The sequence below is a fragment of the Hemibagrus wyckioides genome, linkage group LG19, assembly GCF_019097595.1.
Source record: "Hemibagrus wyckioides isolate EC202008001 linkage group LG19, SWU_Hwy_1.0, whole genome shotgun sequence".
Taxonomy (NCBI): Eukaryota; Metazoa; Chordata; class Actinopteri; order Siluriformes; family Bagridae; genus Hemibagrus; species Hemibagrus wyckioides.
The window spans coordinates 13297081-13322661 of record NC_080728.1 but is presented as its reverse complement, the minus strand read 5'-3'; the positions used below and the strand labels follow the sequence as shown (position 1 = coordinate 13322661).

Sequence of the window (25581 nt, the reverse complement as noted above, 5' to 3'; positions counted from 1 at the left end):
TTATTGTATGGTTTGGAATTTGAATGAATTTTGGATTGGGATAATTTATTTGTTTATTGTTTATTATATTGTGTAATATCATAAAGCAGGAAATCACAGTTTTTTAAACTAAAGTGTGTTTTAATATTTGTTTATATATTAACTATTTTAATGAAGGTCAAATGTGTTTCATATGCTGGAGGTAGCAGAGATGATGTTGAGGTTCTCTTTGGGATGTGACAAGGTTGGACAGGATTAGGAACGAGTACATCAGAGGGACAGCTCATGTTGGACGTTTGGGGGACGAAGTTAGAGAGGCCAGGTTAAGATGGTTTGGACATGTTCAGAGGAGGGAGAGTGAGTATATTGGTAGGAGAATGTTGGACATGGAGCTGCCAGGCAGGAGGAAAAGAGGAAGGCCAAAGAGGAGGTATATGGATATAATAAATGAGGATTATGAAGCTAGTGGGTGTAAATGTTGAGGATGCAGAAGATAGGGATAGATGGAGAGAGATGATTCGCTGTGGCGACCCCTGAAGGGAAAGAAGAAGAAGAAGAAGAAGAAGAAGAAGAAGAAATGTGTTTCATACAGAGTTAAGTGGAAAGGCCTGAATACATCCTCGAGATAAAATAATGTTATGTTTCAGATTTTCCTTATCGCAATTAATTGTCAGATATTGTATTTTAATACAAAAGATTATTATTTTAGTATACAATAATATTTTGGATATTCACTGGAGTGAGATTTTTTTGTTTTTGCTTTTTAATTTCTGAACTTTTCCACCAATAGAACCCATTTGTATTGAATGATTAGATCCATTTGACATTATGGTAGGCATAATACTTTTGATAATAGTGGGATAATTGTAATTTCCTCCACTACAGTAAAAGTAGAAATGACCCTTTGCATATGTTTAATTGACCCATGGATCGGATCGATGGATCTCACTTTAAAAATGCGTAGCCTTAAACTAATACGTAGGTAATAATCACTATATGTTTTGACCACACTGATCTTAAGTCAGGGTGGTCAAATTAGCCCTCTTGTTTAAATGAAAGAAAAAAATTAATAAATAACAATAATAAAAATTAACTCTTTTGTTCCACTAGGGGGCAAAATGTAGCAACAGACATCATTTGCACTGTAGCCAGTTCCCTCAAACATTTTGGTATTTCAGTCATATTTCTGTTAAAATAATGAATTTTAGAAAATAGCTACTACTTATGCTATGTTTGAAATCAACATAAGGCTTTATACATTATCATCATACATTAAATCTGTTTATTAACAGAAACTGTGGGAACAAGCAACATAAAACAAGTTACACCAATCAGCAATAACATTATGAGCACTGAGAGGTGAAGTGATTAACACTGATGATCTCCTCATCATGGCACCTGTTAGTGGGTGGGATATATTAAGCAGCAAGTGAACATTTTGTCCTCAAAGTTGATGTGTTAGAAGCAGGGAAAATGGACAAGAGTAAGGATTTGAGCGAGTTTGATGAAGGGCCAAATTGTGATGGCTAGACCACTGGATCAGAGCATCTCCAAAACTGCAGCTCTTGTGGGGTGTTCCCAGTCTGCAGTGGTCAGTATCTATCAAAAGTGGTCCAAGGAAGGAACAGTGGTGTACCAGCGACAGGGTCATGGGCGACAAGACTCACTGATGCACGTGGGGTACGAAGGCTGGCCCGTGTGATCCGATCCAACAATTTGCTGAAGATGTTAATGCTGGTTCTGATAGAAAGGTGTCAGAATACACAGTGCATGACGGGTCAGGGCTGTTTTAGAAGCAAAAGGGGCACCAACACATTAGGCAGGTGGTCATAATGTTATGCCTGATCAGTGTACATTATCAGAATAATTAGGAAGACAAATGGAACAAATTTTGTATGGAACATTTATTTATTTTTGGAACAAATGGGCTTTTGATGAATAAAACAGTAAAAAAAAAAAAAAAAAAATTGGTGAAATACATGTATAGTTAGTTTCCTATTGATAATAATACAGTTTTAAAAAACAGAAGTTTCCAAAATGGACATTGGTACATGGTACAATAAATATTTAACTTGGCTTATTTAGCTAGTTAGAAACAATGGGAGTAAAGTCCACCTAGAAAGAGCATGTTTGGTATACAGTATAGTGTCTCAAATAGAAATTGGTACAAAATCAGGAATCTTTCCAGGTAAACTAGAAAATAGGGCTAATTCCAAATCTATTATAAAGGCTGAATGCACACACCTTGCAGAGACTGAACTCTTGTTATGCATGTTTAATGCAAGATTAGCAATTATTATAGGTAAATGACTGCTCTAGCCATCAGAGTAGGATGAAGAAATGTTTATCAGTGATGACCATAATGATGATGATGATTTGAACCTATTTATTCAGACAACTTCTTGGATAAAGTAAGCTGACAATCCAACAGGGATTTAGAGTGTGGGGTTCTGCTTACAGTGGATTTTTAAGCAATGTTTGTGGGAACAGTTTTTTTCCACTACGAATCTTGTTTCTTTTTGAAATGTTTTCATTACTAAGGAATTTCTAAAATGAGATCAGCCAGAATTGACCTTGTATGGCTCTTTTCATAAGGAAAATATTGGCACTGGTATGGCAGCAACCTGCACAGTAAATTCAAAACCCCAGCCCATAAAAAATGTGCTGATGTTGCACATGTTGCTGATTACACACATAAAAACAAATACAGTTAATGCTTATCAGAAACATTTTTAGCAGAGTCAACATAGCTTTTCTGTGTGTATTAAAGACATAATGACAGGGTTTGCATTTTAGTGTGTGTAGCATTGATTTAAACATGCAATGATTGCAAGCAGGTAAAATAAAATAAAGAAAGGAAATTCTTACAGGACAGAAAGCTGCATTTCAAACTGAGAACCAAATTGTGTTGATTCCCAACCTGAAAGATCGGACAAATGACGCAGTTTCACAATTACATGTGAACAATTGTGTGCATGTGAGCCTGTGTCTCCCGTCATTTGTTCACTTTAGATTATAATGCATGCGAAAATCAACAAAATCAAGCATGATATGAAAACTAAACCTAAACACACACCTTGCATATTTGAACTGTTATCTTGAAACAATCTAGACGAAGATATTACAGGAACTCTTACTGTTTGTCTTGTGATACTCCATATGTAACACACTGAAATCCACAATAATACAGGATGCCATTCTGTAATTTGGTGAATCTAAAATCTGGTTTGAAAGGTGAATCACCTTAATGCTGCAAGGCACACAAAGTCCCTCTCTGACTTTCAGCATGTCAAAACAATTAAGGTCTCTGGCAGGCTCCTCCAGCTGTTTCCTGCTCCTGGTCCAAATCATCAGCTGTGGGGAAAAGCTGTTTTGGTGTGGTGTTAAGAGAAAGGCGCTGTAGCTTTGAGCTGCCCAGTGGTGTGTCCACCTGCAAACATGGCAAAGAGTTATAAACAGAGCTGCAGCAGCACCAGGCAAATACTGGACCTACATGGTGGTGATGTCAGAATTGTAGATTACAAAGCATAATATTATTTCATAGGCTGGGTCATGTTTGATGTAAATACAATGTTGAATACAAGAATTTTTTCCCCAGACCCATACATCTTCTCCAAACTGCTACTATAAATTTTAGTGCATAGTCTTTTATTTTGTTTTTTTAAAAATATGTCTTTGTATGCTGTAGCATTACAATTTCCCTTCACTGGAACTAAGAGACCCAAACCTGTTCAAGCATGACAAGGCCCCTGCACTCCAAGTGAGGTCCATGAAGACATAGTTTGCAAAATGTGGTGTAGAAAAGGGATGTCCAGACATATCCAGAAAGGGCCGGAGTGGCTGCATGTTTTCATTCCAACCAAGCAAAAGCAACACCTTGTAGTATTTTGAAAGCCAAAATCAACTGATTGAACATGTGGAATCTGTTGTGTCTCCTGCTTGATTGGAATGAAAACCTGCACCCACATCGGCCCTTTTTGGATTGGACACCCCTGGTGTCGAAGAACTATGCACAGCGCCGTGATCTCAACCCCACTGAACACTTTTGCTTCCCCAGAAGTGTGGAGGATGTTAAAACAGCAAAGACGGGACTGAATTTGAAATGATGTGTTCAATATGCACATATGGGTGTGATGGCCAAGTGTCCAAATATTTTTTGTCAATATAGTGTATCTAGTTTAACCCCACCCCAACCCTCTCCATATGGACAGAGAATGTTAGTGTCACCCTAATAAACAGGGTAGAGTGTATCCTTACACCATCCTTCAAACCCCAGCCATGCATAGTTATGGCATTGTCAGAATTTTTATGGCAAACCTTCATCTATTGTGCCAATTAGGACACTCCAGACTATTTGCAATAAGATACATGCCTACAGTGTTCTTACCTTCAATTTTTTGGATGGTGTGGAGCTGTCTGCGATTCCCTCTCGCTTACACGGACTGGGAGTCGCTGGGGAACTGAAGCAGCCAAGCCCACTGCTACACATCAAACTCATCATTCCAGAGTAAGCTTGGGATGGACCAGGGCTTGGCGAGGACTCATGTGCAAACCGAGAGGAAGCTCGCTTTGGCGTGTTGAACTGACTCTGGCTGAGAAAATCTTTCTTAAGCAGGTCCATGACAAAGCCTTCCAACTGTGTGTCACGTTTGATGACGCGTTCTCTGATGGCGTTCTCAAGCCCACCCTGTTTTGCTATGACATACACACGGTGTTGACCCCGTGTGATTGCAGTATAAACGTGTTTCCAAGTTTGATTGTTGCCTTTGTCGAGAACATACACAATAGTCTTTTCCTCTGAGCCCTGACAGGAGAAAATCATAGCTGTTTTAGCCCCAATAACAAGTGTATACTTTGTGTCTTAATACATGCAGTAAAGTGCATATGAACATGTGTTCCTATGTGAATAATGAAAGCAATTCTTTTGTGACTAGTAATTATATAGCATCTAGAGCAATAGTAACAAGTTTAAAGCCTGGATGTAACTCAATAACAAGAAATAAAGTGTAGAAATAAATGTAAGTCACAAGAGCATTTTCAACAGCACTGAGAAAATGAGGTGACTGAGGAAAGAAGAGTGTATGTAAACGAAAGTGCACCTGAAAGGTGTGAATGGTCCGAGCCCAGGAATGCCGCAGTTTACACTCTCTCATTAACTCCCTGTAGTCAACAGTCAGCTTTCTGCCCTGCTTGTCATCTAGAGTCAGGTCCCTACTGCGCTTTTGTCCAGTTTCTTCTAAGGTCTTATCCTGTAATTAAGTCACATACACAATTTCTTTTCAGACTCCCATTAAACCCATTACAACTTCTAGACAAAAATAAACAAATATTATGGGGATATTGCATTAAATTAAAATCACTTAGGTTGTCGCATCTTTCTCTTAAAATAAAATTAAAATGATTTTCTGCAGTAAATGATTTTGCAAAGGAATTTTCGACAATACCTCTGTAATAAAGAAAATCTCTCCATTGCACAATCGGTCTTTTTTAAACCGTTTGCCTTCATCCAGATCATCCTTTTTGGATTTGGCTTCATTTTCTTTGTCTTTATTTGTCACATAGCCATTCTTTGTGCAACATACTTTATCACCGATCTGAAAGTTCTTTTTTTTTTTATGAGTCCTGAAGAGTGAAAAAGAAAGGGTTAAATAATGGTGTTGGAGTCTGGCTGAAAAATTGTTACACGCTGGCATGATTTAGAATATAGCTGATTCTCTGTTACACTCAAAATGCAAATTAATAAAAACAGTATTTAACAATACTCAGTTGGACTCACTCAACTTACATGGTGGTGTGTTTAGAGTAATGCTGGCAGCAAAGCTCATTAATCAAAGCACATTCCTTCCTATTAAAAAAATAAAAATATTATATATACACATATATTAGTGTGTGTGATATCTATATATATCTATCTATATATATATTTTTATATATATATTGAACCCTATGGATTAGGAATGGGATGTCACTTAAGTTCATATGCGAGTCAAGGCAGGTGAGCGAATACTTTTGGCAATATAGTGTGTGTGTATATCTATATCTATATATCTATATCTATATATCTATATCTATATATCTATATCTATATATATATAGATATAGATATATAGATATAGATATACACACACACATACACACACACACTATATTGCCAAAAGTATTCGCTCACCTGCCTTGACTCGCATATGAACTTAAGTGACATCCCATTCCTAATCCATAGGGTTCAATATGACGTCGGTCCACCCTTTACAGCTATAACAGCTTCAACTCTTCTGGGAAGGCTGTCCACAAGGTTTAGGAGTGTGTTTATGGGAATTTTTGACCATTCTTCCAGAAGCGCATTTGTGAGGTCACACACTGATGTTGGACGAGAAGGCCTGGCTCTCAGTCTCCACTCTAATTCATCCCAAAGGTGTTCTATCGGGTTGAGGTCAGGACTCTGGGCAGGCCAGTCAAGTTCATCCACACCAGACTCTGTCATCCATGTCTTTATGGACCTTGCTTTGTGCACTGGTGCACAGTCATGTTGGAAGAGGAAGGGGCCAGCTCCAAACTGTTCCCACAAAGTTGGGAGCATGGAATTGTCCAAAATGTCTTGGTATGCTGAAGTATTAAGAGTTCCTTTCACTGGAACTAAGGGGCCAAGCCCAGCTCCTGAAAAACAACCCCACACCATAATCCCCCCTCCACCAAACTTTACACTTGGCACAATGCAGTCAGACAAGTACCGTTCTCCTGGCAACCGCCAAACCCAGACTCGTCCATCAGATTGCCAGATGGAGAAGCGCGATTCGTCACTCCAGAGAACGCGTCTCCACTGCTCTAGAGTCCAGTGGCGGCGTGCTTTACACCACTGCATCCGACGCTTTGCATTGCACTTGGTGATGTATGGCTTGGATGCAGCTGCTCGGCCATGGAAACCCATTCCATGAAGCTCTCTGCGCACTGTTCTTGAGCTAATCTGAAGGCCACATGAAGTTTGGAGGTCTGTAGCGATTGACTCTGCAGAAAGTTGGCGACCTCTTCGCATTATGCGCCTCAGCATCCGCTGACCCCGCTCCACCAGTTTACGTGGCCTACCACTTCGTGGCTGAGTTGCTGTCGTTCCCAAACACTTCCACGTTCTTATAATACAGCTGACAGTTGACTGTGGAATATTTAGGAGCGAGGAAATTTCACGACTGGATTTGTTGCACAGGTGGCATCCTATCACAGTTCCACGCTGGAATTCACTGAGCTCCTGAGAGCGACCCATTCTTTCACAAATGTTTGTAAAAACAGTCTGCATGCCTAGGTGCTTGATTTTATACACCTGTGGCCATGGAAGTGATTGGAACACCTGATTCTGATTATTTGGATGGGTGAGCGAATACTTTTGGCAATATAGTGCATGTGTGAGAACAGACCTGACACAGGAACATCTGCTGTATTTGTACAGCTATATATATATATATATATATAATGCTGTATTTGTGCTGGTGTTTAAATGGGGAATGTTATAGGTTTAACCAAGTACTCTGGCTGTATATTAACTGATCTACAGACAATACTGTTAAAAAACAAAAGTTAAACGTATAGAAGGGGGACTTTAGACCATTCAGTGTGTAGAGCCATGTTGATTTAACATCGCTCTGTAAACAGTGAAGAGACTGGTGGTTGAGAAGACTACTTAACCTCAAACACAGCAAAATGTGATCTCTGCCTGTAAAACTAGTACAATTCTTAAAAGTGACATTCAAATAAACAGAAATATACAGTATATAGACACAATTATCATTCGACGGATTAAACCCTCACCCCAGAACACACACAATAAACCTTGTTCTGTTAACCTTTTCATTTGGTCATACAGGGCTTCATCTTGATTCCCCAACACATTTTTACCTTGTGAAAGCAATAAATTGTGAAGATGCATCATCGTTCAAACCAGGTGCTGGGCCATTCAGCAATCTCTTTATAGAATTCTGTAGATCTAAGATTTAAAAAGAAATTGCACAACATTTTCAAACAATCTCATAGGATTTGTGAAAAACAAAATTTTTGTTTTTGGCTGAACCACATACCACATTTGATCTTGAATAGACCAAAAAACGGTTTATTTTACTGTACTTACCATCGTCATTTTCTTTTGCCGGAAGAAGGATCTCTATGAATCTCTTTTCAGGTGATGGCAGTGTACACGCTTTACCCAGTTCCACAGTGGCATCATAGTTTAGATGATGAAACCTTTTACTGACACCCATATCTGCTATTCTAATAGAGCAAAAGGCTAGAATTTAAAATGATCTAATAAAGATTACACTGGGAATCAACTAAACTCTATTACATTATAGATAATACAAAACAACTTACAAGCTGGCGTTTTCAACAATGAGTTTTGATTCAGCTCGGTGGTTGGTGCGCATTTCAATGGCACAATATACCTTCGTTAGACTGGTAAAGAGATCATTGAGGACATTTCCTGGGCTAATGCTAGGCAGCTGCCTTATATCTCCTGTACCAAAAAAAAAAAAAAAAAACCATAATGTGATCATCATTATCATCACTGTTATTAAAGTAGCAGTCTTCCATGATGTTACACTGACAGATCAAGTAATACACAATAATTAAATTCAGTTTATTTCTTTAATGTTGTTTACAGAAGTATAGAAACATATAAAGGTAATTACTATTTATCCCCAATCACAATAACAAGAATACATTTATCTAAATGCTGACAAAACATCTATAATTCTACCTATTTTGCAGTGGATTTGCAATGTAACTAAACTAATGACTAACAATTAATGCAAATTTTCAATCAATATTATCAGACAAAATCATTATACTGTGTATTTGCCTGAAATCACAAAAGCAATGGGAACAATTTTGCCATTACACATAACTCTCTCTTGAAGGAGGTCATTCAAGATTGCCCATTACTAATGTTTAGATACAGATACAGTAATTTGACCTCACCCAGAATGATGAACTTTTGTAGCTTAGCATGTTTGGTAAGAATTGACAGGATGGAAGAAAGGATCTGCACATCCACAAGACTGCCCTCATCCACCACCAGCACTCTGACTTTGTCAAACTTCCAGTTCATTGGTTTTCCATTTGGGCCTTTTTGTGCCAGCTTGTAATTCCACAAGACCTAAATGCAGTGTGGAGAAAATGACAGTTTTACTGAAGGTAAAGTACTGAATTGTCAGTAAATACTTACCCTATGGTGCAGCTCCTCTAGGAAGGCGAGGTATTATAATTTTACATACAGTGGGTTTGGAAAAAGGATTGAGAATCGTTTCGATTCAGACACATTTTTTGTGCAGGTTTTCTTAAAGGACCTCTCTGTATTTGGCTTATATTCATTCTTCCCTCAAGTCTGACCAGGAGTAGCATCTATTTAGCTATTCTACCAAAAAGACCATTTTGTGTGATGGTTTTCCTTCTGACAGGGTTATCCATCTCTGCATAACGTCTGTTAGAGTGGCCATTCGGTTTTTTAAGAAAAAACAAGGATGTCGATTGTTCTTCAGTTGCAAGTTCCATAGAAGTTCAGAAGGTGATTAAACCAATAGGTGTGAAGGACAAGTCTGAACAGTAGTTAAGCAGCTGGATTTTGCTGTGATAATTTTAAGTTATTTAATTGACACACAAAATTGCCAGATTGTTTGTGCTAATAATGTAGGAGTGGATACACGTAATGGTTCTGACTTGCTGCACAAAACCACAGATTTATATACTGGTTTAATTCTTCAATTCTGACATTTAGTGAGAAAATAGAAGACTACAAACCTGATGTATGGTATAAGCTGTGAAGCAGGTTTTCTTGGTCAGTAGTGATGCAGCTCTACCGGTGGGGGCAGTAAGAAGAACCTCCAATGGCTTATCGTCATTCTCTTTCTGTTCAACTTCCTCCAGCATGTGGCCATTATTCTTTCTGCTCTCCTGTTGCTCCATGGCAGCTTTAAAGATCATACTGACCACAGTGGTTTTGCCACAACCCCCCTTTCCACTGATCACCGTCACAGCATTATCACACATCATCTCTGCTGCTCGGACCTGGTCTGGATCCATTTCATCCATCGGTTCATGCTCATCTGTCACTGACACCCTGCTCAGACCAGACTCATCTTCTCCATTCGTTCCTGAGGCAGAAGAAGAATTGGCGGCAAGCTGGTCTCTCGTTCTCTCGCGCGCTGCAGAGCGGAGAACCTGCCTCACGTCCAGATCAATCTTCCAGCGTTCCCCCAGTATTAGATGGTGGAGACATTCAGCAATCTTCTTCTCATAGTTGTAGAGATTCATCAGAGCAATCTTATCCTTTTCTACTTTCAGCACTTCATGCTGGCAGAGGAAGGCCACAGCATCCCAAATTCTGGCTTCCGGCATATTCAACCTTTTATTTATTTTCCTGCCAAAAGCATTCTTTTGGATGTAGGTGTGGCCAAACCATCTACAATAGTCTTTAAGCTCATTGTACACCTTCAGGGCATTTTGCTGCACAGTAGTCATGGTGTTGAATAACTCACAGGACATAAAGTTGTTCAGGGTAGTCTCACATCTGATTAACCAGAATTCTTTATGCATGATCTGTTGATGAATTTGAAAAATTAAATAAGTAATTATTCCATTTAATTTAGATACACAGTATTTTTTTACTCAGGTCTTCAGAACATTACAGTTTCTGATCGTAAATGAAAGCAGCAACAATTTGATTGTGTACAATAAAATATAACAAAGTGTGCCGGCAAATGAGGAGGGCTAGCATGTGCTTCTGCCAAGACACATTAAGCCATAACCTCTTCTATTCAAAATACTGTTCATGCTGTGATAAAGGGAAAAAAACTGTGTTTGATGTGACTGACAAAGATAAGGGTTTACTGTCATGTTGTGCCATAAAATGTCAATTAGTTTTCCCGAATATCAGTTTGGTGTTCTTAATGTTCAGTCTTACTCACACAGCCAAAGCCAAACTTCCACACTTCAGTCTTGATAAGCTCTTCCAGTCTGGCTAATAAGGAAACCTTATTATATTTGTGTGAGGAAGCCTCCATGTTTTCCTCATCAGTTTTAGCCTGCTGTTTCTCCTCCTCCTCATCCACCTCCTCATCCACCTCCTCCTCCTTCCCTTTTTTTAGCAGATTTAAAAACTGCCCTGGCAGCAACGTTGGCAGGTGTTTCATGATATAAGGATAGCTGGTGGCGACTCTTACAAGAAAAGCTGCATCTATTTGATGACAAGATTGAGGGAAAGACTGCTATAACACAAGTGATAACTTTTTTTTTTTTTTTTGAAAATGTCAGCAAATTGTTTGATATTTCTGAAATAATGAATTGTGAAATAAATTGCATGCATATTCATTATCACTGCAAACTGTTATGGTCGAAGGAGAATAAAAACACTAAAAGATTACATGGGGAAAAGGGTTGCATCATACTAGAAAACAGGCATTTAAACATGTTACTTATACCTGATTTATATATCTGAGACCTGACATAAACAGAAGCTTGATTTGCATCACTGCTGCTCTCTCCAAATTCAGACAGAGCTTCATCTAGGTTTCTGAGGTCCACATGTCTGTCCTCTGGCAGCCACTCCATGAACCGAACAACAAAATTACTATCCACATCAAACTCCTTCATGAACAGGGATATGATAGCCCGCCAGTCATTTTTCAGGTCTGTCCGGAGTTCGTAGGAAGGGAAGCCAGTGGCCACATATTTATGGTTATATTGCTTGGCGCTGCAGGAGATCTTCCACCATGGGTTCCTGAGAGGAAATCGACCCCTGAGACGTACTTTCTTCCCATTGGACATGAAATTCACTGGACATGAAGCAATGCAGAAAGAATTAAAACTACAAAACATTTGAAAAGATCAAAATAAAATAACAGCACAGTAGGTGGTAATATCTGTTTAAATAAATATATGTTGGCTCCTGTGTGCTGCTAGCAATGAACTAATGACATGGGAACTTGTATGTATATGTATATATATGAACTTTGATATGTTTTAGCAGGTTACTTGTGTTGCAAGAACATCCTGTAGTACCTCCTTTTGATATTTTCGTAAAAAAGCACAGTCTGCAATCGACTGCGGTAATTAAATGTCTAATACACACACACACACAGATCAGGTTCGTACATTCATTAGCATGCCACATAGCATCATGTGGCATCAAATGTAGGCATCAGTGCTTTTTTCATTTTATTTTTTTTTTACAAGTAGTGTAAAGCAGTAGTGTGTACATCACTGCAACCCAACCTTGACCATTTTTTTGTATGTTAAGTAACTGACATCTATTTCTATGTATAATTTATTGACTTTATTGTAATATGATACCACCTGCATGTATATTTATACATTTGCTTTTGTTTAACATGTGGAGTATATGCATTTTATGCCTTTAACAGCCAGGTATATGTAAAAACAAGAGTTGTAGTCTCAAGGAAACATCTATATAACAAGTAGGATCGTCGTACTGTCCGCCATCTTCTCCAGTAGTTCACATTGTGAACTACTGGCGCATGCGCAGTGTAATGCCGCAGTAAAAAGTAGCTTGAAATTAGTTGTATTTAATTGCTACTAATTAAATTTGTCGAGTGACCACGCAATACAAGCATTAATGAGTTTTTCCTCTGTATACAGTGGAATTAGTACAGCACCAACAGGTACGTACTTGTTGATTTTGCCATGTACGTGTCATGTCTAAATAGGAAAATAAAGAATATAAAGATGGTTGTACTAAATTTCATACCTTCATCCCACGCGGGTACAGACCGCTGAAACAGAAATGCCCCAGAAGAGACTGCGTCCATTTCGTTCATGTCCAGAAACTCTGGCACTGTCTCTTCCTCCTCTTCGGACTCTTCACCCTCGTCGTCTGTCTTTTGTGCTAAAATGTAACCCTCTAACTTCACGCTTTTAAAGAACACCATGTTGTTATGCCTTTTCTCCATTAAAAGCTACGCAGTAATTAAAGATACAGATTCGTATTTAGCGCGCCACAGGTCATGTGACAAAATTCTTAGTTCTACCGCTTCCTGTTGTTGGCAAACGGTTTGGGGTGTGTTCCAGCCACTATCAAGACACCCTTCAAGTATTTTAAAAAGTATAACAAATAAAAGGTTGAAAATATGCGTCTTACTTAATTACTGTCCTATCAGTGTGTACGACCCGCAGGAGTTGAAAAGGACACGCTGAAGTGTTGCCAGATTGGACTGAAGCCAAACTACAGCTCAAAACCCGCCCATTTCGAATAATACCAGCCCTGTGATAACTAATACAGACCCAAAACAAATGGGTTAATGCAAAGGGAACTATTTACACACACTACGTTAGCTACCTGTTTTATATATATATATATATATATATATATATATATATATATATATATATATATATACACAAGTCGCTCTCCCATTCTTTTCGGTAGAACTTTCTAGATTTCCCCCACATTTTCCTAGATTAAACTATATTGGACAGGACTCTCCTGAACCTTATTGGCTAAACTGAACCATATAATAATAGTGTCAATTAATAATAGTATACCATATTATATGAACCATATTATAGTAGTGTCATTATAAAGTGTCAATTACACTTTTTCGTAATTTTGTAGTTTGAATGGAAAATTAATAAAATACCATGTAAATATCAAATAAAATAATTATCAATAAAATATCAAAACAAAAACCCGCGAGTTGCACCACAAACTCGCCCAAATTTTATCTAACCGCCAAGTAGGCGGGACCCCGCCCAATCTGGCAACACTGACAGGCTGTACCGAGTGGCGTATGCGATGAGTAAATTAAGCATGACACTTTGCGCATGCGTAAACCGAGTACTTGAATAAGAGTGCGAAAACGTTCAGTCAAGAAGACATGTAAATACATGTTTACAGTGGAGTATTAGATTAGCAGATTATCTTTGAAGTTATGAGGTAGATCATGGTTTCTGTAAAAGGGTGAGTTGATCATGACTATTTACTTGGCATGTTTTAGACATGGAAAACATTGGTTTGCACATTACACAACAGGACCCACATTTATCTCATTTCTAAAAATTCTAACAGGTCCCTAAAGACTAAAGAAAATTTCAGTTCCTCTTTCTAAACCCAGCCCTCAGTATTTCCTTTTCCTTTGTCTACACCGTACAAACATTGATAACATATTATTCATCCTACCAAATAGGCAAGGGTGGAAAATACTTCATTGTGACATTCTACTTCATTACTATACTTAATTAGTACCTCTGGTATATTTATACTTAATTTGAGCTTTATTAAAATGTAATACTTGTAATTAAGGCAATAAGTGTTTCAAGTGTTTTACTTCTTACATTGTTAAACCTTCAAAGCACTAACAAATCTCAAAGGTCCGTTCTCTAATTTAGCCATGAATGGACTCATTATATTTGCATTTCAGTTTATCGAACCTTAGGATGAGCACTGCTGGCTTTACCACTGCTGGAGTATGCAAAGTTAATTTCAGTTAATTTGCAAAAGCATGTTTTGCTAGACAAGTCTGAGTCAAATGATAGATATTAGTTATTTACAAGATATTTAACTTCTGATTAATTGATTAGCAAGCTTTGAAGACTTTATCATGCGTATGATCAGCAAAGGTGATAGATCAAATCTAACATGTACTTTTCCACATACTTTAAAGCATGTTTAATCAGTTTAAACCATGCAAGTCTTTCTTTTTTTTAAAACATGAGTACATTGTCACGTAGCAACCCTTTTCATTCAAGGACATTTTTGGCTGGACACACCTCTATGAGACATCTAACTGAAGATACTAATTTTTAACTTAAGTATAATTTCTTTTTACTTTTCCCACTTTTCCCATCAAGGTCAAGTTTATCTTTTGCCATATGTTTTACTTTGAAGAAGTGCAAATTCCTTTGCATCAGTGGAAGTTTATTTCAGTTCAGCAGTGCCAAAAAGTAAAAATTACTTTATTATTCCAAGTAACCAAAAGAAGATTAGTGCTTATGATTGACCTACCAAGAGGTAGACCCAAATCTATTTAAAAAATCTGTAGAGTGACATGAAGCAGGCTGTGCTCAGAAGACGGCCTTACAATCTGATGGCTCTGGAGTGTTTTTACTCATGATGTGCCATGATAAAACACTCACCCCCAAAAGACTGAGTGGTCTAATAATATCAAAACAGTTTATTACAGTGTACACTAAGCACTTTGGTTCATCAGAATCAAGAAACACACAGGACCAATCCTGCTCAAACATTTTATACTGGTTTTCCTATGTGTAATTTTTAATGAGTGTAAGAATTAAGCAGCCCCAAGATGGCTGGGTGACTCTATTGTTTAGCCGGATGTAATCATGCTCATGTACACCTTGGCTTGGTATTGTCAGAGGTGTTATTATTGTTTAAATAGGAATCACGGTCACATACACCCTTCACAGATGATCCTTGATGTCCTGCTTCCTCTCTCATACCAAAATTAATTAAGGTTATTTATTTATTTAGTGTTCTAAACATATTCCTCTATGATATTTAAGCCTTTTTTTTGGAATGAGCTCTTTCTGAAATGTGTCTTGGAGTGGAATCTGAGTCTGTAATTTCTTGCACGTTCTTCAACAGAGTATTAGTTTAGGTGTGCGCAAACTTATTTAACTAGATTATTGTTTATTATTTTATTATTCCGTTTTCCATTGAAGATGTTAATAGTCCGCTACACACTGTAATTTCACACTGAGGGAGGAAAAAGTCGTGACATAATTTATTTTCCCTGAGGGGATCAAAAAAATTCTGATTTCTGATTTTGCTTTCTCTTTTTTTTTTACATCACAGAACCTGCCATTTTAACAGGGGTGTATAGATTTTGTATATTCAGTTTTGCTTGGAGTTTCATGATGTTATGTAAAGACTCTACTTTCACTACTTTTCACAAGTTACAAAAAGAGGGATTTTGAATAAAAAAAAGTCTGCCTGTATTGACATTCAAAATATTTCTCAATTTGTGACAAAGGCTATGAACAAGCTAATAAATATAACTGAATATAAGGATCTGCTCATTGAATATTAATTAGTGGGTTATAGTGAAAACTGCTGGAGAGGCAGATAAAGTTACAATGATTTTATTAAAAGTCACTTTAAATGTGTTTTATAGACAAACTACGTACAAATGTCCACAATTAATATATGGGACTTTTTAAAAAATAAATAAATAAAATAATATATATGGAAAATGATATAAGGAATGTAGTAATAAATGCAGGTTCAGATTAGAGACTAGATGTGTTTCCAGATGCTTCTGTAAGTAGTGAGTTATCTAACAGGATCTTCTAGTCTGTTTGTCTAGTCTCGATATAGTTCCACTTTACACATAACCTCTTATGTCTGAACATTCTTTGACATCTTATATCCTGAATAACCGTAACACACATGCTTGCAGATCTGCTTACCATGCAGTCTACTGCTACATTACATTATTATTTAATGTTATTTTATTTTACTTAATATTAAGTTCAGTACATTCCTCTTGTACTCTGCACTAGATAGAGTTATATACACCTACAATTTATATATTTTTAAATATTTAATATATTATATTATGTAAATTATGCAAACTAATGTGATAGTGACAATTGCATTGAATCATTCATTGTCAATAAGTCTTTGTTTCTGCTGAATATTGAGTGCATAACCTTAGAATACAATATTTTAAAATTATCCTTATGTACAGTGTTTGGAAACTTTGTCTTTATGAAACTTAAATAGCTTTTTAAAAAAACCCTTAGGAAATTGAGGTATTGCTGAAACATGTATAACCCAAAGGTATTGCTGAAATGCGTATAATACAGAGCTACTGAATCAGTCTGATGTCATTGAAAGTAGTTCCTCTGTCTTGAGTAAGCCTTGGTTGTACAGCTGGATTTTATACCGGAGCCTCATTTTAGCAGGATTTTCTATTGTACTTTCACAAGGCTGTCTTCTGTCACCTGGAAAAGTAGAAAAGAAACATTGCAGTGTCTCATGTAAAACCAGTTGAAGCCATGTATGAAATTAAGGTAAATTATGGTAAGTTATGGTGTCTTTTCAGCAGCTTTAAATGATTTTCCTCTCTAAAACAGACTTAAGATTTGTTAGTGAAAGTGTAGAAAGGATGAGATTATTTATTTGTAGTAAGAACAGTTAACTTATTACATGCCTTCAGGAATGAAGGAGGGATCGTGGCTAAAGCCATTGGCCCAACAATCCTCACAGCATGTTTCTGCTCCGGCTGCGCAGCTACACTCGACAGGCCAGCTGCTGTATAGATCAACTGCAGGGGTGCACTCCGTCTGAAGGCACTGCATAGCTGTGCCATCTCTTCTCCCTTTCATGACCGAGCTGCTGGATAGGCACATGCCACATTCCTTCTTATCCAAAAACGTGACTTCTGACTGGCTGCTCTCTCGAGGTATGGACTGTTCCGTGAGTTTAGGCTCGTCGACCTCTTCAGGCAGGCTGGAGCTCAGACTGTGATCAGCAGCAGGTACGGAAGGTGGGGTCATGTCAGCCAGGGTCCGTGGACGCTCATCCAGGGCAAAAGGCAAAGGGAGAAGCTCGCTAAGCTTCTCTACCACCTAAGAGATGCAGATAAACAGCAGTAATTCAGTCTGTTGTTAGGATGTGTAATATTTAAAGAAGCATCACTCAATAAATGGTGTATTTACATTGTCCATGCATGGTCTGGCTCGGGCTCGACTGCTCGTACACTCCAGACCCAGGCGGAGCAGGCAGAGGGCAGCTGCAGTGGGCCACTCTCCTGCTCTGGTGTCCAAAAAGCATAGGCAGGCATCCACAGAGCCCTTCTCTTCTGCCTCTAAACTCAGCACATCCCTCTTAGAGAATACAAAGAAAAATGACAATAAAGTATGTCATAAAGTAAGTATGAGTGGTTGTAGCATCCTCTATAATTACTGGCACACTTCAACTGTTAAATAGTCCCTCCAGGATTTCCCAATTATGAAATCACAGGAATCAGTGCAAAATCGAGCAAAGTCGGTGGAGCTTGTGATTTTTCAGAATGACCGCAGATCTTCCACAGAGTTGGGCCAAGACACATTGTGTGATATCACAGCACAGATTCAGCCTTTTCAATGAAGCATTGAAAAGTATCATAGAAATTAATTACATATGTTTCTTCACTGTAGTTCATTAGAAAAAGAATCCCATGCTTACAATTACACCAATTCAAGTAGTTTTCAAGTACAAATATTTGTGTTAATATGGCACATTTATTCAAGTTTTCTTATACAGTTGGATCCTAAAATGTATTTTGTTAAGATCATTTTAAACAGCCATTATTACAGAGAAGCCTACTGGTGAGACTACAAGGAATTTCCTGCTCATAAGGAAAAGCCCTCAATCCTAAACCCTGTAAAATACAGTGGTGGATCCCTGATGTTTTGAGGGTTTTTTGCAGCTATCCATCCACAAACTTTTTGGAGTTGGCTTATACTTTAAAATGACCTCAGTCTCCAGATTTTAAAATAAAGGAAACAGGAGTGCACATGCTCAAACCAAGGAATATAATGGAGTTTAACATGAGAATGGTTATGTGATTTGAAGCAGGTAAAAATGTCTTTAACCTTGTTAGACATAACATGAAGATGATTTTAAAGCCATTGTTTTGCTGAGAAAAAAATCAAGCTCAAAATATCACTTATTACATGCTATTTATTTATTTATATATTTATTTCCATAAAGAGTGCCAATAGTACAGCAGTTAACTATGATATTGTCAGTGAAAAGGTTTTTGCTTTACCAGTAATGTTTGCTTTGGTGTCTCCTGCATCACTTTCTTGCCTGTGCATGTCTCCAGAATGACCTGTGTATAAAAACACACATTATTCCCTGGTCTGAATAGGAATGCTGCAATATCTAACATGAATATAAGCCGTGAACATTTTGACTTTAATTATATCATCAGAAACAGGAACTTATGATCAGGTCAGGTTTATTCATCCAAAAAAAAAAAGATTCAATGACCAGTTCTCCTTTTTTATTACTTCTTCACACCAATAAATCCTCTCACTCTCTCTCTCTCTTTTCCCACAGTCCCTTTCCATCAAAACAAAAGTCCTTTTAGACATGCAATATCACCCAAACACAAGATAAACCCTATAATACCAGTAACACTTCAGCATAAACAATATTACTAAATTTAGCTATTATTTAAAATAATAGAATATAATGTGCATAACATTTTTTTAGAATTAAAAAATCAATAATAAATTATCAATAATAAATAATTACATAAATATTTTTAATTGTTTAATTATGTTGTTTTTTAGTTATATTATCATTATTTTTTATCTGCACTAATGTAATCTGCCTAATGTAGTTTAACTTTCACAGTTTCACATTTACAATTGCATTTACAAAATACAAAACTGTATTGAAATGTATGATACATTTATATATTTCATGGAAACAGCAAGAACCCTGTTAAATTTGCATTCTCTGTTTGACTGTATGTGTGTGTCTGTCTCTAACGGTCCGAACAGAGACAGGAATATCTCACAGTTTTCAAAAAAATAGTAATCTTTTGGTTAGAGAGATTAAGGTTAGATTTAATTCAGCATGGGCATATCATTAATTAGCTGTGTTAATGATGTCAACGGAAAGTCGTCGCATGTATTGTAAGACCATCTGATCTGTGTGTGTGTGGGATCGCTAACTCACCATACCAAGGCTGTAAATGTCTAATTTTATGGATAGTTTGCCATCACGTATATACTCCTCTGGTAAGTAGGCCAGGTTGCTGCGGGAGCCCGTGTCCATGGTTATGGTCAAGCTCTGGTTAACAGTGTGTGGTCTGAGACGAGCCATTCCAAAATCGGACAGCTTAGGTTGCAAGCGTTCATCCAGCAGAATATTTGAACTGCAGAACACAGATGCAAAGTTGAACTGAAACCTTCATGAAACATGGTATAACATCTGCAGCAGTGCATGAACCCAGATGGTGTGATAATAAAAATACCTTGTGATGTTTCCGCAGATAACCATGCAAGGCTGAGCGGTGTGCAGGTGATGTACAGCCTTTGCTGTGCCTTTGATTATATTGAGTCTCTCATGCCATGACAGGGGCCTCCCACTTTCCTGTTTGAAATGAGAGACTCAGTTTATGCTGAGCTAGTCAATACAGAAAGACAAGAACTCAACTTTCAACTCAATCATATCCTGCTGTTTTTAACATGCTCTTGTCTGTCACCTTCACAGATATAAGAATCCCTGATACCATCTTGAAATTTGATTACTGGGAACTCAGCTGAACTTTATTAGATAACTCCTTGAAAATGTGAGAGATTCATAAATAAAGACATCAGGAACAGAACTCACTGAGATCTGACACAATTTTTCCATTTTAGAAATAACTCTTATTTGCCATAAGTATTCAGAAGTATTTAATAAGCATTTGATTTACTATGTTCAAACTGGCTTTATGTAGCAAGCTATTGGGTACCACAAAATTTGCTTCATGCGCATTTGTGCTTAAGGTGTTCCTCTTTTCAAGTCTGCACACTGTTGTCTTCTCTATTTGTTTGTCACTTGCGTGACATAGGTCTTGCATTTCCGAACCAAGAAGGGAAGTCAATGAGGTCATGTTAAAATCAGTACTGAAGCAGGTCACTGTGAACCCACACCCTGCAGTTTGAGTTTTCACTACCTCCAACATATCAAGTTTGACAATCTCCTAATTAGGTGGATCAGTTACAGAAAAATAGTCTCCTTGGAAAGTTTTGGAACAGAAAGGCCAATCCTTTTGCTTTTGCTATAAGCTGAATTTCAGTTTTCACTTCCTGATATTTACAGCTAGAAACACCCACTGACATCACCAAACTGTTGCGTTCTTCTATTACTGTTATTTTCCAGGCTTGTACCATAGCTTTTTCTGCTGCTGTTTGTTTTTGGGGGGGTTTTCTCCTTTCAGTCTCTTCTCCATGAGGTAAAAAGTGCTTTGATGTTTTCACTGTATTTGTTTTTTAATTAATAAATAGGTCCAGAAGCAGCCATGCAAGCCCAAGCCATGACACTCCACTCCACTATGTTTCACAGATGCGCTCATATGTTTTGGATCATAAAAAAAGATCACTGCTTTCTCCACACACAACTCTTAAATTTTAATCTTTGTTTCAGAACTCCTGTGGTTCATTCTTTATGATTTCAATCTGCTTTCAGATGCTTACTGCTTATAAGTGGTTTCCATCTTGTGGTTTGGCCTATATCTTTCAGATATTGAAAGATCTTCAAACAAAGGATGTAGAGGACCTTCACCCCTGCTTTTGCTTTGTGGAGGTTGATGGTGATGTCTCTGACTTATGTGGATTTTCTTCACAGCTTTCAAATTCAAAATGCGTACCTTTTCTCACATAGACAGTTCTGTTGTCGAGTTAGTTTATCCTTTTTAAGAACAAATGCAGTGTTCACATCAATCAATCGGTCAATTAAAAAGACCTATCAGTTCCGTGTTCCAATATTTTGGGCAACTCATCTAAATGGTGATCTTTTGTGTCATATTTATTTATTTTATTTTTTTTTATCTCAAGCCCAAATGTCATATTGCCCAAAGGCAATACGTGAATTATTGGAACCCATTTATTCAGCCTTCATTAAATAAACATTCTGAATGAATCTGGATGTTCCACTCAAACAACAGGAGATACTGAAGGAACCACAGCAGTGACAGTACTAGAACTGTAAAATCAAAGCAGTATGCCACCACAACATTACTGTACACGGCATACACGTAGACAAAAATGGTTTTTGTCAAGTGTATCTAGAATTTCATCAAGAATTTGCTGAACAGAGACATACATGTCATTCTCGTAATACGGATACAACTACATACGCACACTTAACGTTGTTTAATAATTGATTTACCTCATTATGCAGTTTATGAAACAGAGATCCATTAGGCATGAACGGATAGACCAAACAGTAGCGCTCATCCTCTGAATAACTACCCCAAAGCTCCAAGATGTTGGGATGATCAGAGCTGAGAATGAGGAATAAAATTGAGGGGGGGGGGTTATTATAACATAACCAGAAACTAAATTTAACTAATAATTGTTTATAATGTATATTACATAAAACACTGGCTAAACTTACAAATGTAAAACTTCAATTTCTGTCTTGAACTTTTCCCACAGATCCTTCCAAGACTTCTTTTTCTCCTGTAGTCAAAGTAACATTGAATTGATATTAAATTTGATATTTCTATATCCAATAAGAGAGCTAATATTTTCACCATGTGGAATGAGTATTGTCTCTTCGAATACTCAGTAGAATATTCACACACATTTCACTCATATCAAACATTGGGTTCAGATGCCATATATATGCCATATATAGATTGCATTTATATTCTTATTATTCTCTTTTTGTATCTAATATTATTTTATTTTAAAGGAAACCTATTGGAATCTTGATCTTTCACACACACACATTTGTGATAAGCTTTTCACCATATGCATGATTGTGTATGTGACAAATATTCATTTGAATTGGAATTAATACCTCTTATTTAGAATATAGGAAACCAGGTTTATAATTATTGTAAATATTATGACATCATACATCAAGACAATGATTCCTAGAATATTTTGAACCTAAATAAAAATACATATTTAGATGTAGAGTTTTCCCACATGTTGACAGAATTGTAGTCCACAACACCTGCTTGAAAACCTTCACAGCAAAGCTTTCGTTTCCTCGTCTTCCCTGGTAAACCTCAGCAAGCGCACTCTCTGCAATTTTCAAATCCTTGTGGAAGTTCCTAGTTCCCACTTTGACCTCTAAGTAAGTGATCAAAGCGTTCTGTCGTCTGCCTGTGATAGTAGGAAGAGGAAGAAAGGGCTAGGGTTTAAACATCTCTGATTCTTCAATCTTTAGTTCTTTCACACATTTCAACTCCCAGGGCTTGGCAGCAGTCCTAGACATAACTTCCTTCTCACACACTTCTCTCTCATCTAAATACCTCAATCAGTTTCAATTTTTAGCTACTTTTAAGAGTAATAAGTAGGTAGATTATGAGCAACATTTCAGAAAATGGTGCTTTTTTAAGATGAATATTACCTTCACCGAACACACATTTGTGGTCAGGATCAGAACCCAGTCTTGGTTCTTCATTCTGAGGCTGAGGCTGAAGAAAACGAGAAAACATGTTTCACTCACGTGGCATTTGCACCGCATTCTGGCAAGTCTGAGATACGAGTTTGTGAATTTCGGGCTGCAAGTTCCTGAAAATACATACAGTGATATGTGTAGAACTACAAATGATTGGTCACTACCTTAGAAATGGTCTGGACTGAAGAGGTATGTGGTGAGTCTTTGTACCGTGAGTCTAGAATAAAAGAGCACACAAACTAATCCGTATAGTATCCAGTATATCATTTCGTATGCTTACACTGAAGCTCTGCTTTGGCCCAGTAATGCTAATTTCATTTTCAAGATAACATCAGTCACATGGATCTCGTGTGAACGGGATACCTTGCTTTAAACTGCACTTTAGTTGGGCTACTGATGAATCAGCGATTTGCAGTGGAAAAAAAGAGTTAGGCTCAGATTACCATCAACCTCTCAAGTGTCACAAAAAATATTTATCAGGAATAATGCTGCTATCACAAACACAACATACATATTATTTCTGCTGACGTGTCCTGACGGATTGAAACCTATAATATTTATAAAAAAAATTAAAAAAAAATCAGGAAGATGAAATGTAGCTCTAGATACATGGAAGTGAAACAGAGAATAAAACTGTCACTATGACAAAGAGGTTCAAAAGAAACTTGAACTTCTTCCCTTCAATTAACCTTTTCTTTCTGTTATGTATTATGTATATGTACATTGTTATTGACAGATGTAAAAATATATGTATTGCTTCATTCAATTAAACTAGTCTTCTTTCCTCAGTAAAAGAGAACTTGTTGGAAATCTCTCGAATTGTTTTTTTCGAATTGGAAATCGCAATTGTTTGTGGTAATCTGTCATACACCACAGATAGGTGCAGTATAGATATCTTTAGAAAAAAAAAAAACCAACAGTCTCTCTCTCTCTCTCTCTCTCACACACACACACACAAATGCACATACATAACAAATAACAGTGAAATGCCAACAGCCTAGTGACATGTTTTACACACAGACACTTATTTATTTATTTATCTATCATCTAGATTTAAATTGTCCAATCAAATCTATATTTGTATTGTACCACAATCATTAACACAATTACTTTTACACAACACTGACTATTAGTCTTACTTGTTCTTCACTGTCATTTTATGAAAGTTCTCATTATATGCTATCTGTCTCTCTCTCTGTCTCTCTTTCTCTCTCTCTCTGTATCTATTTTTGTGTAAACACTGATCACTACAGGAGCACTCACGTATACCTTCTGCCTCACATACAGGTACAGACATGAAAGTAATCAATCTGTAAATGTAAGTGCAGTCTGTTCGACCGGTCACTTGAATAAACGTCAGTCACAGAGCTCATATTTTTCCTTCATTCTGACGTCTGGTGTGAATATATAACTGAAGCTCTTGCCCTGTATCTGCATGATTTTATCATCGTGCTGCTGCCGCATGGGTTATCTGACCTATAACTACATGAATGCGCATGCGTAAAGGTGGTCCTAATAAAGTGGACGGTGATGTAATTCTAGAATCTGACATTAAATTAAGTTCCATATAAACAATGAAGTCACGTTTTCACGTTTAGAAACTCTAGTATTTGTATTTGTTTTATGTAATATGTTTTCTTAAACATGACTGACGGCATAGTTCATAATACTGTACCTAAACGCAAGGATACAGGCAGACACAGACACATCCAGTGTACGCACCGTGAGAACGGAAAAGATCGAGTGCTCGATAATGTCCCATATCCTCCAGAACCTTCATCAGATCCTCTACCGTTTTGTTCTGCTGAGCCCAGGACCAGAGCAGCTCGTGAGTCGGGCTCTTCCCAGCAGCTGCATGCATCTCTGAGCATCTGACCTCCAGCCAGCTGGGCAGAATGCGAGAAGCTGGACAGAGAGAGAGAGAGAGAGAGAGAGATCATTATCAGGCATAACCACAGATAACACCTAGCGATTAACTGATTGTTTGCATTCACTGTACAACTTTCTTACCCAAACCTCTCCATCCAAGGCTGTCAAAACCGCTGTCCATCACTTTACAAAATGTCTCCATTAACAGCGGTGGCACGTCGAAAAGATACGTGGACGGGTCCAGTTTGCCTGACATGTTTAACAGAACGTGTGGACAGTGCTAATGAAACACGGAGTGTTTGTCTGATAGTGGAATCTCAGACTTGTTGCAGAAACTTGGAAATACCCAAGCCCCACCCATTTCCGCGCACACTCCAGTGACGCACATGTTATTGGCCTGTTACAGCGGCGCGTTACTTTTTGTCTCCATTAAACTGAGCGCAAGTCTATTATATTGGTTACGCCATGGTACGGGGACTTTTAAATGAGTAATGACCTACTGTTTTACCTGGTCATATACAGGTTCACATCACCTGGTCTGGATTTCCCCTCATTAAAAGGCTTCAGAACAATCTTTATTCGTGCGGCCATCTGACCTTTAT

At 37.5% G+C, this 25581-nt stretch overlaps 2 protein-coding genes across 3 annotated transcripts; both read right to left on the bottom strand.

The window, feature by feature from the left end:
• Positions 1-1874: 1874 nt before the first annotated feature.
• helb (helicase (DNA) B) lies at positions 1875-13192 on the bottom strand. The gene is made up of 13 exons (XM_058417494.1): positions 12722-13192; positions 11436-11789; positions 10923-11191; positions 9757-10554; positions 8938-9115; positions 8332-8473; positions 8093-8232; positions 7864-7951; positions 5765-5824; positions 5424-5601; positions 5079-5228; positions 4367-4783; positions 1875-3409 (listed from the first exon to the last, which is right to left on the bottom strand). The coding sequence occupies exons 1-13, from the start codon at positions 12921-12923 to the stop codon at positions 3278-3280; spliced, it is 3108 nt and encodes a 1035-aa protein (XP_058273477.1). The 5' UTR covers positions 12924-13192; the 3' UTR covers positions 1875-3277.
• Positions 13193-14959: 1767 nt separating this feature from the next.
• Positions 14960-25316, bottom strand: irak3 (interleukin-1 receptor-associated kinase 3). 2 transcript variants are annotated; one of them, XM_058417493.1, is made up of 13 exons: positions 25121-25316; positions 24833-25015; positions 23275-23327; positions 23060-23120; positions 22661-22812; positions 22094-22158; positions 21866-21980; positions 19965-20083; positions 19667-19865; positions 18747-18809; positions 17653-17820; positions 17145-17562; positions 14960-16935 (listed from the first exon to the last, which is right to left on the bottom strand). In XM_058417493.1, the coding sequence occupies exons 1-13, from the start codon at positions 25233-25235 to the stop codon at positions 16808-16810; spliced, it is 1839 nt and encodes a 612-aa protein (XP_058273476.1). In that variant the 5' UTR covers positions 25236-25316; the 3' UTR covers positions 14960-16807. The 2 variants fall into 2 exon arrangements, with proteins under 2 accessions (XP_058273476.1, XP_058273475.1); XM_058417492.1 differs by having other exon boundaries at positions 14962-16935; positions 23060-23126.
• Between the last annotated feature and the right edge of the window lie 265 nt (positions 25317-25581).

Bases quoted from the DNA above. Each gene is read 5' to 3' on its own strand.
- helb (XM_058417494.1), bottom strand. From the start codon at position 12,923: ATGGAGAAAAGGCATAACAACATGGTGTTCTTTAAAAGCGTGAAGTTA. The intron at 11,790-12,721 runs GTATGAAATTTA...CTTCATGTCCAG, and splicing joins TGTACCCGCGTGGGATGAAG to TGAATTTCATGTCCAATGGG. The intron at 10,555-10,922 runs GTGAGTAAGACT...ATTCATCAACAG, and splicing joins GGAAGTTTGGCTTTGGCTGT to ATCATGCATAAAGAATTCTG.
- irak3 (XM_058417492.1), bottom strand. From the start codon at position 25,235: ATGTCAGGCAAACTGGACCCGTCCACGTATCTTTTCGACGTGCCACCG. The intron at 23,127-23,274 runs GTAGTGACCAAT...CGTTTTCTTCAG, and splicing joins CAGTCCAGACCATTTCTAAG to CCTCAGCCTCAGAATGAAGA. The intron at 17,821-18,746 runs GTAAAGCAAAAA...GTATTCTCTAAG, and splicing joins CACCAAAGCAAACATTACTG to AGGGATGTGCTGAGTTTAGA.